The following is a 15,688-nucleotide window of genomic DNA, read 5'->3' as shown; positions in this document are numbered from 1 at the left end:
GATTATACGTCACAAGTCTGCAGTGTGTGAATATCACACCTACTTTTTATTTCAGATCAGTATTGATGGACAGGACATCAGGACCATCAATGTCAGGTATCTGCGGGAAATTATCGGTGTGGTGAGTCAGGAACCTGTGTTGTTTGCTACCACCATAGCCGAGAACATTCGCTACGGCCGTGAAAATGTAACCATGGATGAGATTGAGAAAGCTGTGAAGGAAGCCAGCGCCTATGACTTCATCATGAAACTGCCTAATGTAAGTCCTTCTCGATCTTTGTCATGCTAGAGGGTTATAAAATGCTGGCCTGATGCATAGGAAGTTAGGAAATGACTGTAAACTGGAGGAACCTCCTAAGAAGGGAAATCAAGATGACTTCAGATTTTAAAACTCTAGCAGCATCAACTAGTAGTAGACATACATATTTTTTTTAATTAAGGTTGGTTATTACTAAGTTTAAGGAACTGGACCATACTTCCTGTGAGGCTTGGGTTGTTTATGGGATTGCTTGCCATCTTTTTTTTTTTTTTTAATAAATTTATTTATTTTTTGGCTGCGTTGGGTCTTCGTTGCTGTGCGCGGGCTTTCTCTAGCTGCGGCGAGCGGGGGCTACTCTTTGTTGCAGTGTGCGGCTTCTTATCACGGTGGTTTCTCTTTGTTGTGGAGCACAGGCTCTTGGCACGTGGGCTGCAGTAGTTGTGGCACGCGGCCTCAGTAGTTGTGGCTTGCGGGCTGTAGAGCGCAGACTCAGTAGTTGTGGCGCACAGAGCTAGTTGCTCTGTGGCATGTGGGATCTTCCCGGACCAGGGCTCGACCCCGGGTCTCCTGCATTGGCAGGTGGATTCTTAACCATTGCGCCATCAGGGAAGTCCCTGCTTGCCATCTTATAATCTGAGCTGAGATAGCTTATTCTGTTGCTTAATCCTCCTGTGGTTTCTGTGTTGTAGAAATTTGACACCCTGGTTGGAGAGAGAGGGGCCCAGCTGAGTGGTGGACAGAAGCAGAGAATCGCCATCGCTCGGGCTCTGGTTCGCAACCCCAAGATCCTGCTGCTGGATGAGGCCACCTCAGCGCTGGACACTGAGAGCGAAGCAGTGGTTCAGGTGGCCCTGGATAAGGTGGGTGAACCTCATTTCAAACCTAGCTGATTTATAAGCACAAGAACATTCCATTGTTAATTCTTAATGTTTAAAAAAAAATCTCTTCTAAAGTGATTCTTAAAGCTATTAAAACCATCAAGCCTCTTTGCATCTGTTTGTTTAACTTCTCTCTATTTCTCTGGTATTTTTTAGGTAGCGATGAATAAGCTTTCATTGAAAGATACTTGCAAATTTTTTTTTTCCTTTATTTTTGGCTACATTGGGTCTTTATTGCTGTGCATGGGCTTTCTCTAGTTGCAGCGAGTGGGGGCTACTCTTTGTTGTGGTGCGTGGGCTTCTCATTGCGGTGGCTTCTGATGCAGAGCACGGGCTCTAGGTGCGTGGGTTTCAGTAGTTGTGGCACACAGGCTTAGTTACTCTGCAGCATGTGGGATCTTCCCGGACCAGGGCTCGAACCCTTGTCCCCTGTGTTGGCAGGTGGATTCTTATTGTGATCTTGAAAACTTATTAGCCTTAGCGATGACCCTGTTATTTAGGTTTTGTGAGTTTTCGTTGTTGTCAACAAGAGGAAGGTTTACAGTTTCCAAGATGTTAGATGCCTCTTGAAGACTCTGTGGGAAATGAGAAACCTCTTATCTTCAGGAAAGTGCCGGAGAGCTGCCGATGTTGGAAACATACCTGAGCCATGAAATGTCCTTGACCATCAACAGAGTTTGACCTTCCAGCAGTTCTCGAGTCTGTGTGACTCATTCACCAGTTTGGACTTGAGTGCTCGTGCTGTGCCAGGCACTGTGCTTGGTCTCTGGTGTATGATGGTAACCAGGCCAACTCTGTGAGGACAAGAAACGGGGAAACCTTTTAACCCATAAGTGCTCCAAGTTGAAGTGTCCCAGTAGAATTCAAAGATGAACTCACAGGCTTCCCTGGTGGCGCAGTGGTTGAGAATCCGCCTGCCGATGAAGGGGACGCAGGTTCGTGCCCCGGTCCGGGAAGATCCCACATGCCGCGGAGTGGCTGGACCTGTGAGCCATGGCCGCTGAGCCTGCGCTCCGCAACGGGAGAGGCCACAGCAGTGAGAGGCCCGCGTACCGCAAAAAAAAAAAAAAAAAAAAAAGATGAACTCATATTTGCTTCAGTTCCTCTTCTGTGTAATAACAGAACAACGCTGTTTCTCTAAACATCCTGTCAGAGTGCGTAATAGATTGTTGAGAGAAGAAAAAGCAGGTCACTAAAACTTCTGTGAACCAAAATAGAAAGATGGGATTGTGGCTGCGTTTTCCCCCTTCACTGTGCTTATCTATAATGTCACATCTGTATTTTATAATTCTACCATGGCACTATGTATTAAATTATAAATAAAATGAATTTAGAAAGGTTGCATTTAAAAATACCTTTTCTTTAGCATGCACATTTTGGGGGGGAATACCACATCCCCGACTTTTGAAAACATCCATGGAGCTGATCCGTTGTCTTCTCTACTTTCTAGTTGCTACCACCTAGAGAGTATTTTTCTGACATGTATTTTTTTTTTCTTCTCAGAGTTTTTCACTTCTCTTTTTCATACTGATCCTGATACCTTTTTTTTTGTTAGCTTGTTTTGAGAATTTTATTGCTAGTTCCTGGAGAGAAATATAGAGTAACAAACATTATAAGCACTGGGAGTTACAAAGGTTAAAGAAATCTCAGGCGAGTTCTAGTTCTCTGGCTCTGTTCCATATGAAAATAAAAATGAGATTGGGCGTTTAAACATTTACATAGCTCTTCAGTTTTCCATGATGCTTCTCCCTAGGAATAAGAATCATTTATTAAGCATTTACTGTATACATCACAGTGCTTCCTGTGCATTGTTGTATTTAGTTATCACAACTACTCTAAAAATTAGCACTATATTATTATCCCCATTTTATATATGAATAAGTTGAGCCTCACACAGGTTAAAAGATTTGTATAAACTCCTGGAATTCATAAATGGCAGAACTAAGATTTGAGTTCAGTGTAACGCTGAAGTCTGTACTTTGTTGCTTCACATTTATTATTTGTCTTGATCATCCAAATGTCCTGTGAGATAGGACATGGTGATTCCCAGGACTGATGCTAGCTCGTATGCACCAGTATAGCAACTGGCCTGTACCTGCTCTGATTGACCAATTCTTGGGCTGTAGGGTGTTTTACTTTATATAAGCCCCTGATGATTACTATAAACAGGCTACGAGAGGTTGAGTTAAAATACTTAGAGGCTTACATAATATTAATATGAGACTATCATATTTGTGTTTATAGTTATAATAGAACATCATTTTATTTTTATTATTTTTTAATTTTTTTTAGAATATCATTTTAAACCACTAACTGTACATTTACTGAAGGCAGAGACTATCTTATATAGCTTACACAGTTTTGCAATATCCAAGGCATTGGCGGTCAGTAAATATAACTTGAATTAATGAATTTTTCCAGATAGTTGTTCATGTATTCCAAAACCAAATTTTTCTCTCTTTAGGCCAGAGAAGGCCGGACCACCATTGTGATCGCGCATCGTTTGTCCACAGTTCGTAATGCTGATGTCATTGCTGGTCTTGATGATGGAGTCACTGTGGAGAAAGGCAGTCATGATGAACTCATGAAGGAGAAAGGCATTTACTTCAAACTTGTCACAATGCAGGTATAGTCTAACTCTAGCATTTTCCTAAAACACGATATGTTAGGCATAAGCTGATTTTGCTGTGTTCAGTGCTATAAATAAATGTTACCGTTGATTATCTTGAGAAGAGGGAGAAAATACTTGGGTGGGATTCAGGATCCGACCAATGTTTTTTAGAGGTTTTTTCTTTGTCTGGAAAGGAGGGAAAATAAAGAAGGATAATTAGAGAAAAGTAAAGTTAAAAAAGGCTTAAAGGTGAGCTATCCACTCAAGTAGCCACTAGCCACATGTGGTTATTGAGCACTTCAGCGGTGGTTAATCTGAATTGAAGTGTTTGTAGGCTGAAAATGCATACCAGAGTCCAAAGACTTAGACTTAGTCTACCAAAAAAAAAGCAGGATATCTCAAAAAGTCTTTACACTGATTACATGTTGATCTAATACCTTGGATACATTAGGTTAGATAAAATATACAATTAAAATTGATTTTAGGGTTTCCCTGGTGGCACAGTGGTTGAGAGTCCGCCTGCCGATGCAGGGGACACGGGTTCGTGCCCCGGTCCGGGAAGATCCCACATGCCGCGGAGCGGCTGGGCCCGTGAGCCATGGCTGCTGAGCCTGCGCATCCGGAGCCTATGCTCTGCAACAGGAGAGGCCACAGCAGTGAGAGGCCCACGTACTGCAAAAAAAAAAAAAAATTGATTTTACCTCTCTTACATTTTTTAGCATGGCTACTGAAAAAAATTGTGGCTCACAATATGGTTTGCACCGTATTTCTGTTGATAACACGGGTCCAAAGCAAATATGATTGAGCCAAAAACACCCACAAAAAGTATATGACTAGGTACATGGAACGGATGCCATGTTGTTTCAGCATATTTTCTGAGAATACTCATTTAGTGGTTTTAATTTTCAGATATAATCACACCAGAAAATAGCAGTTTAATTTTATCCTTTTCCTATACAGACTTAAATTGCCATTTCCTTGATATTTGCTGTTAAGCGATTAGTTTTTGTTGGTTAACTGAGCCTAACCAGCTTATGCATATTTCTTATTTATTTTAGACAAAAGGAAATGAAATTGAATTAGAAAATGCAGCTGGTGGATCCGAAAGTGAAATTGATGCCTTGGACATGTCCCCCAAAGATTTAGGATCCAGTCTAATAAGAAGAAAATCAACTCGCAAGAGTATCCATGGACCACAAAGCCAAAACAGAAAGCTTAGTACAGAAGAGACTTCGGTACGGAGGAGGCTGTGGACTTATGTCTTCACCAGTGGGCTAAGGCTGGGATACGAGTGGGAACAAGAAATGGTTATCCAGAATCCTCCTGTCCTATCCCCTAGCCTGTTCCACAAATCCAAATCTCAACATTTTAGAGTCAAGTTGGAATTTATAGGACAAGAATTTTAGAATTAGAATTTATAATGTAAAGAGATAGATTACAGTGGGTCTTCAAACACAAACATTTTTGTTCTTTCATCCTTACTTATAAATATACTTGTCACGTTCCAACTGTCAGATCAGACTTAAATGTTTATGGAATCATTTATTTTTAAGAAATAAAGGAACGATATAACAATCTGTCAGCACTTTTTTTTTAAGGTAAATAGCCATCAGTTGATAAGGAAGTAAGAAAAAGATATATTCATTTAAAAATTTTTCTGCATACAGAAGAACTGTACATCAATTAAATCAGTTAAGTATCAGTTCTTTTCCTGACGAGTTTGTTGTATTATTTTGTGTTCTCCAGGATGAAAATGTACCTCCAGTTTCTTTTTGGAGGATTCTGAAGCTGAATATAACTGAATGGCCTTATTTTGTGGTTGGTATATTTTGTGCCATTGTAAATGGAGGTCTGCAACCAGCATTTTCAGTAATATTTTCAAGGATTATAGGGGTAAGTGTTTATGTCCATTTTGGAGATTTACTTGTGAGTCCTGACTAAAGAATGAACTGTTTGTGTTTGTAACTTTATACAGAAACCACAAAAACATGCAGCTCACCTTCATATGACACTAACCAGCTTGTAGATGTAGGAATAGAAGTCTTGTTTGTGATAGGAAAACTAATTTTTCAAAGCTTCCTTGGTCGTGGCATTTGCTTTCTATCCTAGGGCCCTGGGAATGAGATCCCTGAAAAATAGGCCACGAAACTGACTAGGTGACTGTCCCCTACCTGCCGTCATTGGACTCTGAGTCCAATGGAACTGTCCTATCGCCAGGGTGCGAAGAGACTTCCTCGTATGTTCATCACACTGGCTCAAGACAGAGCTGCTCTCTGACTCATGTGCTTGTCAGGACGTAAGCAGGCTGAGCGCTGGGCCTCTGTGAGATGTCCATCCCACGTGTTAAGAGGAAACAAATGGGACGGCTTCCAAAAGATGCAGGCTGACAGATGCCGGTTGCACCTGCTTTTCATTTCGGCATTTTCAACAAAGAAGTTACAATCCAGGCAGGAGTGCCCTCTGTTAATGACAGATGTTCAGACAAGCTGAGGACACCTTTGCCATAACTGCTAGAAACATTGTAGAGAAAGAGATGGATCACTACACAAAATATAGACCAAACGCTAACTTTTGATTATATTAAAAGATACATAAATATGCCGGTCCACCTATGCCTGGCTAACTTATTTCCGGTTGGCGTTCACATGTTTGATGTAGTCCTTCAAGGAATATCTTCATTGTCTGCTTTGTGCCACGTACTGTTCTGCGTGCTGAAAAAGTACCAGGAAAGGGAGGAAGTGTCTGATTCCATGGAGCATATGTTCTAGGCCAGGGGTTAGCAAACTTTGTCTGTAAACGCTAAGAGAGTAGATATTTTAGGCTGTGCAGGCCAGATGGTCTGCGTTGCAAATGCTCAACCTTGTCATTGTAGTGCACAAGTAACCATTCAGAAGCAAAGAAACATGGTTGTGTTCCATAGCCACCATAGATTGGCTGGGGCCAGTCCCTGTTCTAACATTTGTCTTGCAGGCACAGAGGTAGACAGTGGCATCATCAGGGAAAGAAAAGGAATTGGATTAGTTAGGAATAGGTTTGGCTGTGTATAACAAAAACTTACAAATTTTAGGTTTTCCTCATTCCTCGTGTAACAACAGACCTGGAAACAGGTGGTCCAAGGCAGACATATTAACTCCTAGATATTGGGTAGGGAACAAGCTCTCTGCCTCATTGAAGGTTTGTAACACAGAATTTAGGATTGTGGGCTCTGAGTTAGATTGCTTGGGGGTATAGCCTTGGGTCATCACTTGGTGGCTGTGTCACCTTGAACAAGTTAATTAACTTCTCTGTGCTTCAGTTTCCCTCTATGTAAAATGGTGATGATAACAAACCTCAGGAGGTGGTTGTGAGGGTAAAGGATAGTATACATGAGTTTGTTTAGAATAACGCCTGGCACAGAGTAAGAGCTCACTGATTATTAGGTCTTTTTTTTTTTTTTTTCTTTTGCGCTCTGCGGGCCTCTCACTGTTGTGGCCTCTCCCGTTGCGGAGCACAGGCTCCGGACGCGCAGGCTCAGCGTCCATGGCTCACGGGCCCAGCCGCTCCGCGGCCTGTGGGATCTTCCCGGACCGGGGCACGAACTCGCGTCCCCTGCATCGGCAGGCGGACTCTCAACTACTGCGCCACCAGGGGAGCCCAGGTTTTATTTTTGTTGGAATGAATCAAGAAAAATTAATTTAACTTCTTCCAAAAAGCTTTTTTTTTTTTTTTCCCTTTATAAGGGTAAAGTTGTCTGGGTTGGCTTAGGAGTATGGCTCTCACAAGACTGATTTTGGCCCACTGTGAAGGGAGGTGATTTTCTTTCCCTGTGGCATGGTTATTCTCTGTTCTTGAAGCCCAGGGCATCCTGTAAGCTCTTCTAACCGAGGTCTCCACATGTGGTTCTAGGTCAGCTGGCTGCAGTTGCCCACTGGCTATCTAACTGGCCATCCTACAGAGGCTGGCTCAAGGAACCGCCTTTCTTTGGAGAGGCCTGGGCTGAATGAATGAGCACCTTTCCTGGGTTCACCGAAACCACATCAGCAGATGTGTCTCCAGACACCTTGGGACAGTTCGAAATGTCCAACTTGTAAAACAATAGATCGACACACAGTGTAGTTTCCCGTCAAAGGAAGCAGAGAGTATTTGTTCCCAATTCTGCTGTGGTGCCCCCTTGTGGCACTCTTACTCCAAGAAGTAGTATGAGCAGAAAAAGAGCTGGATAGACTGATGAATGACAGGCCCACTCTTGGTCCCCAGGGAAGGCAGAATATGTCCCCCTTTAGGGAAGCCAGCCTGACCTCCCCATACTAAGGCTCCCTTGACCCCGAATACTCTGCTAGATGCAAAATAGGTCAGACTTTGAATGATTTCTTCAGTGGTACTGAAAACCCTTTAAATATTTTCTTGACAGGTTTTTACCAGAGATGACGATCCTGAAACCAAACGACAGAATAGTAACTTGTTTTCACTCTTGTTTCTAATCCTTGGAATTATTTCTTTTATTACGTTTTTCCTTCAGGTAAGTGTCTACATTTTCACTTTGAGAAATGTACCATTGTTCAACTGGGGGAATTTATTAAACATCTGTGTAATAACTTGCCTTTTAGCAGATTGCTCCTCTAGTTGCTGGGCTGTTAGCAGCCACTTGCTTTGACATTTTTAAAACAAAGATGTTTTGCTTCCTCTGGCTCCCTTGCTTACTTCCTTCCCACCTTCTCCTCCCCCAACTGGAAATGTTAATGAAGTCAGAGGGAGTAGAGAGTATTTGATCTAAGCTGGTGACTGGAAATGAAAGCTAATGTTGACTTAAAAAAATGCACAGTGTGAGAGTCGCGAGTTAAGTTTTTTTGGCTGCGTTGGGTCATTGTTGCTGCGCGCGGGCTTTCTCTAGTTGCGTCGAGCGGGGGCTACTCGTCGTTGCGGTGCGAGGGCTTCTCATTGTGGTGGCTTCTGTTGTTGTGGAGAACGGGCTCTAGGTGTGCGGGCTTCAGTAGTTGTGGCTCGCGGGCTCTAGAGTGCAGGCTCAGTAGTTGTGGCACACAGGCTTAGTTGCTCCGTGGTATCTTCCCGGACCAGGGCTCGAACCCGTGTCCCCTGCATTGGCAGGCAGATTCTTAACCACTGCACCACCACGGAAGTCCCATGTGTTAAGTTTTATTTGGGGCAAGATGAGGACTGCAGCCAGGGAGACAGCATCTCAGATAGCTTGGAGAAACTGCTCCTAGGAGGGAGAGGGGAAGGTCAGTATATATATGATTTTGGTGAAGGGGGAGTACATTGCAATCAAGCACATATTTTTTGCAGGTTTCTGTTAGTCACGAGGAGCAGTTGTCACCATGAAGGATTTTAGTGCTTTTCTAGATATGAGGAGATACAGGAATTGGGCTCATAAAATTGGCTCCTGAAAATATCTATCTGAAGACCTGTTCTGCCAGTTTTTACCAGAACACAGAGTGCCTCCTTTCTGCTCTCCACCCTGAACTCCTTTCAGGGGGTGTTGAAAGTCAGCAGCTGCAGCAGCACATGATTTAATCCTTGTAGAGGAAGATGGCAAGTACCAATTTGTTGCTGACACTAGGCTCTAAAAAATGGGATTTAGGGGAGCCTTGGACATATGTTTGGATATAAGTACTGCCAGTCAGTTTAAATACTTAGAGAAATGTCTTCCAGTGTTCTAAAAGCAACAACAAAACCCAGAACCCCATAAGCCAGTTACACTGATTTTAAAAATGTTTGAAGAGTTTATCATTTATCTTTTGCTAAAGGAGAAGGAACACTTTTAATGATGGAAAAATGTCAGTCTTCAAACAAAAACTGTAGGAAACATTTGTAAAGACTCAGATTTTACAAGTTGCAAATCATTTGACTGAGATGAAATTGCAAGGAATTAAGTGCTCTAAAAAGCTCAGCATGGTAAGACAGTGTGGGCTTTGGTGTTAGGCTAGGGTCGAGTATGAGTTACTCCAGTTGCTAATTTTGTGTCCTTGGGCAAGGAAGTAACTTAAACTGTGTAAGCCTCAGTTTCCTCATCTGTAAAATGGGGATAATGGTAGCTGATGCTTGATGATTAAAAGAGATGATAAGACTAAGTTCCTAGGTCTGTGTGAGGCCGTTGTAAACACAATCCCTTATTAAATGAATGAATGATTAGTCACATGTAATTTTTTAAGATAGAACTCTCAATAGGTCTCTTTATTTTACATGGTGTAAGCATGTATTCATATTTTGAACAGACAGAACACTTTTCTGGACATGATAGGAGGTCCAAAGCTCTGGACTCTTGTTACTGAGTACTTGAAGTCTCTTTGGGGAATTTGATCATACTAGAATAAATGTGATACTCTAATTGTGTGTGAGATTGCCTTACCAACTATTAATGCCATAGGCGTTGGGAGAAGGTAGAGATTGCTGAGGGTGCAGTTGGTTAAGAAATTTGGAGGGAGGTAGGCTTTGAGCTGGAGATATGAATTGGTGAAGCAAAGGCAGTTAAAGTGGTACCTTTGTAACATAATGATGCTCAGAGAAACTGGAGCCTGGTTTGCTTGGCAAACCAAGGTGAAAACAAAGGCTCTGAATCCCAGGACCTCAGAAGTGCAGAGGTGGCACAGTGCCTAATGGTGATGTTAGAATGCCAACTCCTCATTTAGAAATACAAGGAAGGAGCTGACTGTGGGGTTAAATCCCAGGCTCTGGGTTCTCATTCTGGTTAAGATTCTTTTAGACGAAGATTCAGATTCCAACTCTGCCACCTTAGAACTGTAGCCTCTGGCAATTTACCAGCCTCTCTAAACCTCCATTTCTTCTGTAAAGTGGTGGTTATAGGTTTGTCCTGAGGACTTACAATGTTTGTGAAGTACTTAATGAAGGTTCTCAACAAGATAGCAACAGTAACATTCCTGTAGTGGGCAAGATAGTTCAGATTTCATTCAGTCTGATAGCAGAAACCTTCATCTGGTCATTTCCAAGTAAAGTTAATCATTTTGATAACTTCAGGCCTCAACTCAGTTAATCCAGGGTTTCTCCCTCTCCCCCTTCTCCCTGGATTGGTGTCTATTTTCGCAGAAGGGTTAGGCAGCATTACAGCACTGGGCAGAGGGTGGTGATCTGTGCACCTCCCCTGCCCCCCTGCCTCACGTTGGTGACCCGAGGGGCTGGTGGCCCTCCGTTACATGGTCCAACCTGTCTTCCTTGGTCAGGAGCACGTGGAAGAGTGTTCTTTGCACGTGTTTCTTCCCTTGCTCTCCGTAACGTCCAACACACTAGGCTGTTATTAGGGCTTCTCCTCTTCTGATACATCATCCAGCCATTTCCGCTCAGCTTTCTGCAGGCCATTGTGTGGCAAGCCTCATCCGTAAACTGCCACTCCCCAGCGCTCCAGGTAGAAAGGGGAGCAATGCTTCCTTCTGGTCCTGTATCGCCAAACTCACTGGGATGAGGGTCTGTCCTCGTTCCTCCCCAGACAGGGCCCAGCATGGCCATACAATCACATCTTACTTTCTTCTTTCCCCAAACTCTCTTCTTTCCTCCCAGACACAGATTATATCCTTGGGGAAAGGGGAAGGGCAGTGCAGAAAATTCTCTCTCCGTAAGTCTTTCCAACTATTTTGCTGCTAGACTTTGGCTTTTTTTTTTTAACTTGGAAACTAAGAATTTGATATCTTTGTTGTCTGTATCTTTTATGGCCGGGGTGGCTGTATATTCTTGTTTTCCCAGGTTGCACCTCGGGTCCTGGTGTACTTATGATACATCCCCCCTTCTCACGCTCAAAAATGTTCTGGTTTGGATGATACGTAATATAAACCCCCGGTTTAGAGTGCCTTCTGCCTTGGGAACAACTCCCCAGCTTCCTGAGTGACAGACCCTGTTTCACGGGGAGAAATAAGCGGGAGGGGGAACGAGGGACAGAGAAACCACGTTCTAATAAATCCCCGACGGGACCACCTGGGGAGCGGCAGTGTCGATCCCGGCTCTGCCAGCAGTGCGGCTACCCGCCATAGTACACTGTCACCGAAAGAGAGCCACGCCTTGAAATCGGGCTTTCTGACTTTGTCTGGTGTCCTGCTTTAGCAGTGACACCTAGTCCCCCTCCTGCTGTGTCATCAGCGGCTGGGTCTCTGACAAGTCTTTTCCCTCGGGGCATGTTACTCTTCACAGGGCTACACGTTTGGCAAGGCCGGAGAGATCCTCACCAAGCGGCTCCGATACATGGTTTTCAGATCCATGCTGAGACAGGTATGTCTGTTGAGGGCTGTGCCTGGGATATGCAAAACGCCCCGCTGTGCCGTGTTGCGGGGAAGCAGTGGGGCGCCGTCCGGTTACTCAGAGCTCCTGTATTGATCTTCCCTCAATCGCATATCAGAGATGCTGCTGAACCGCCCACCGGGTCAGGCTCAGAGCCCTGCCCTGGGAGGTCTCCTCTGGGTGGGCGCAAGGACGGGGGTGCCCGCGAGACAAATGGGAGTCTCCAGGGCAGATTCACCTCCAGCCTCTGTCTCAGCAGCTGTAGGCAGAGTAGGTGGAAGCGATCTTCCATGCTTCTCATCCCTTTCCTCTCTTTCTTTCCGTCTTTCCCCGGGGAAACCCAGGATACTTGTGTTTCTTCCCACCAGGAAATGCCTCCTGTACCCTTTCTTTCCACAGATCAGAAGTCATCCCCATGGCCCATTCCCTGCTGCTCAGTTTCTTTGCTGGGGCTAGACTGGTAGATTAATTCCAGCTGCAGTGTTGCTAGCTGATAATGATTTAATGGAATGTCTCTCACACTTAACACCTTCAGAACCCTAAGGACAGACAGATGTGAATGTTTTTCTGGGGAAAGGGGGAAGGGGATTCTGGACATGTAACCCAGAGCAGCCCAGTTCAAAGGGGAAAGTTTCTTTAACAATCATGCAGATTTTGTCTGTGACTTTGTAACTTTCCATTTTAAACTCACTAATACTATGATGCTCCATCTGGATGCCCCGGATATGCTGGGCGTACTTGAACCGTGGCTGAGGAACACCACTTGGCTGTGTTGATGTCTAGATGACATTCACATTTTCCCAGCTGTCTTTCGTTCTTCAGTCCTTTCCTACTCCTACCCCGCCACTTAAAAAGAAGACATACTTATGGGGATTGCTAGCTTGTGACTGACAGAGCCAGGACTGAATCCAGTGAGTGAAAGAGCACTGTTTGGTCGAGGACCCTGTGTTAGGATTTTCGGTCAAACCATATGTATAAGTGACACTCGATTTAGACTCAAGGCTTTGGTCCAGGGCTAAATGCCCCATTGCCCCTACAGCCCCCAGGCCAACTCCTAGGTCCATTATTCTTTGGAAGCTGAGCTGATGATTTGTGTAATGCCCTCTCCATACATTATTAAGTCCAGCCATCATGCATTAAGGGCCTTCTGCTGACAAGGCATAATACTAGGTATTGTAAGGCCTTCACATCAGAATGGTCCCTAGTACACGGCAGTTACATTTCAGTGGGGGAGGCACTTAAGCACTGAACAATTTTTAAAAGCAAACGGATACATACTATATCCGTGGTTATTTCCTTCAGTATTTTTGGGGAAAATGATAGGTACTGCTTTAACTGCAAATCACCCGTCGAGGTAACTTCTTAGGACCATAGTTATTCTTGTAACAGACATAAACTGGTACTTCAAACTCAGTCTTTCTAGTATTTTTGTATTGAAAAGTGTAAGTGGTTTTCCAAAGAAAATCCTATTTTATGTTGAATGCTAAATTTTTTAAATTAATTAATTAATTAATTTATTTTTTGCGGTACGTGGGCCTCTCACTGTTGTGGCCTCTCCTGGTGCGGAGCACAGGCTCCGACGCGCAGGCCCAGCGGCCATGGCTCACAGGCCCAGCCGCTCCATGGCATGTGGGATCTTCCCGGACCGGGGCACGAACCCATGTCCCCTGCATCGGCAGGCAGACTCTCAACCACTGCGCCACCAGGGAAGCCCTGAATGCTAAATTTTAATCTAGATTTCTTTTGTCGATTTTTTTTTTTTAACCCAATTGGTTTATTCTGCCCTGAACCACAGTTATCTGTTGATTCGACTTCTCTGTGTGAATGTCTATTAAGCATTCCATACCTAATATTTCCAGAATTGAACTTCTGACTCTCCCCTCCCCACAAGGCTTGCTCCTTTCCTGGTCCTCCCGCATATCAGTAAATGGCACCTCCATTCTACCCGTTGTGCAGGCTAATGACTTTGGAGTCGTCCTCGACTCTAGTTTGTTTAATATTACAACAGCCTCCTAACTGGTCCCGCTGCCTCCATCCTTATCCCAATCCAGTGGGTTCATCGCCCGAGAGCCAGAATCATTCTTCTAAGATAAAAAGTCAAATCACATCCCTCTGCCCCATACCTGCTGAAAGCTACCCATATTGGTCAGGGTAAAATCTGGACTCTTTTTCTTTTTAATGTTTATTTATTTATTTGCTGTATCAGGTATTAGTTGTGGTGCACGGGCTCTAGAGTACCCAGGCCCATTAGTTGAGGCACGGGCTTAGTTGTCCTGCAGCATGTGGGATCTCAGTTCCCTGACCAGGGATCGAACTGGCCTCCCCTGCATTGCAAGACCGATGCTTAACCACTGGACCAACAGGGAAGTCCCTGGACTCTTTATTTTCTTTTTTACTGTCCGTGCCGTGCAGCTTATGGGATCTTAGTTCCCTGACCAGGGATTGAATCCGGGCCCTTAGCAGTGAAAGTGTGGAGTCCTAACCACTGGACTGCTAGGGAAGTCCCCAAATCTGGAATCTTTACAGTTACCTATAAGGTCACACACAGTGTGGTCCCCACTGCCTCTCAGACCTCATCTCCTGTAGTTTCACCCCCTCTCCCATACACAGTCTACTCTATACCCATTGGTTCATTGCATGCAGGTATGAGAGGAGTGGGAGAGCCCAGTGAGGACAGAAGTCTGTCCAGAGGAAGAGCTGGCTTTACACATTCCCACAGAGGTGCTTTTAAGACTGGTGGCAGGGCTTCCCTGGTGGCGCAGTGGTTGAGAGTCCGCCTGCCGATGCAGGGGACATGGGTTTGTGCCCCGGTCCGGGAAGATCCCACATGCCGTGGAGCAGCTGGGCCCGTGAGCCATGGCCGCTGAGCCTGCGCATCCGGAGCCTGTGCTCCGCAACGGGAGAGACCACAGCAGTGAGAGGCCTGCGTACCGCAAAAAAAAAAAAAAAAAAAAAAGACTGGTGGCAGCCCTTACAGCTTTCTTGCTTGTATGTGAACAGATCAAATATGCCTTTTCCTCGGGGCCTTTGCACATGCTCTTTCTTCCTTGTCTCAGATATTCTCATCCTTCTCTTCATTCAAGTCTCTGCTCAAACGTCACCTGAGAGAGGACTTCTCTCTCCCCTTCCCAATCTATAAAATAGTGCCTTTCCTCACTTTTTTTTCCTTCCTACCCCAGTCTATTTTTCTTCCTATCATTTATTATCACCTGGCATGGTATCTTTTTATCTGTGGTTTCCATCACTAGAATCTGGGCTTCATGAAATCAGCGACTTTGTCTTTTTTGTTCACTGTTGAATAGATCCAACACTTAAAAATTATGTTTGGAACAAAGTAGGCACTCAAAAAGTTGCTTTGACAAATGAAATGGTCTATTTATGACTTTGTCTCTTAAGTCCCTTTCTTGTCTATTCAGTATCAAATCCTGACTGCTTAATGTAGGAGGATAAGTGATAAATAAACCTGACCCTGTCACTGCCTTCTGAGCTGAGGGTCTCAAACATCGGGCTTTAAGATAATGAAATCATTTTCTGTATCACAGGATGTGAGCTGGTTTGACGACCCTAAAAACACCACGGGAGCCTTGACGACCAGGCTGGCCAATGATGCTGCTCAAGTTCAAGGGGTACTGACTGCCTCCTTTCTGCTGTGATTATCCTAATGGGCCATTTTGAATTTCAGCGTGAAACTAATTTTCTCCCTACAGTTAATTCTCATCA

At 44.3% G+C, this 15,688-nt stretch overlaps 1 protein-coding gene across 3 annotated transcripts in view; it reads left to right on the top strand.

Annotated features, from left to right (window-relative positions):
* ABCB1 (ATP binding cassette subfamily B member 1) overlaps nt 1-15,688 on the top strand; it is a 102,357-nt gene that overhangs the window by 60,031 nt on the left and 26,638 nt on the right. For all 3 annotated transcript variants that reach the window (XM_067746120.1, XM_067746119.1, XM_067746121.1), the window contains 8 exons: nt 56-259; nt 949-1,119; nt 3,602-3,763; nt 4,807-4,983; nt 5,495-5,641; nt 8,139-8,246; nt 11,882-11,959; nt 15,511-15,594. In XM_067746120.1, coding sequence (XP_067602221.1) covers nt 56-259; nt 949-1,119; nt 3,602-3,763; nt 4,807-4,983; nt 5,495-5,641; nt 8,139-8,246; nt 11,882-11,959; nt 15,511-15,594 — 1,131 coding nt within the window. The remainder of the gene's footprint in view (nt 1-55; nt 260-948; nt 1,120-3,601; nt 3,764-4,806; nt 4,984-5,494; nt 5,642-8,138; nt 8,247-11,881; nt 11,960-15,510; nt 15,595-15,688) is intronic.

Source organism: Pseudorca crassidens, chromosome 8 (assembly GCF_039906515.1).
Source record: "Pseudorca crassidens isolate mPseCra1 chromosome 8, mPseCra1.hap1, whole genome shotgun sequence".
NCBI lineage: Eukaryota > Metazoa > Chordata > Mammalia > Artiodactyla > Delphinidae > Pseudorca > Pseudorca crassidens.
Note: the sequence above shows the minus strand (reverse complement) of the source record. Positions and strands in the feature narration are given on the sequence as shown.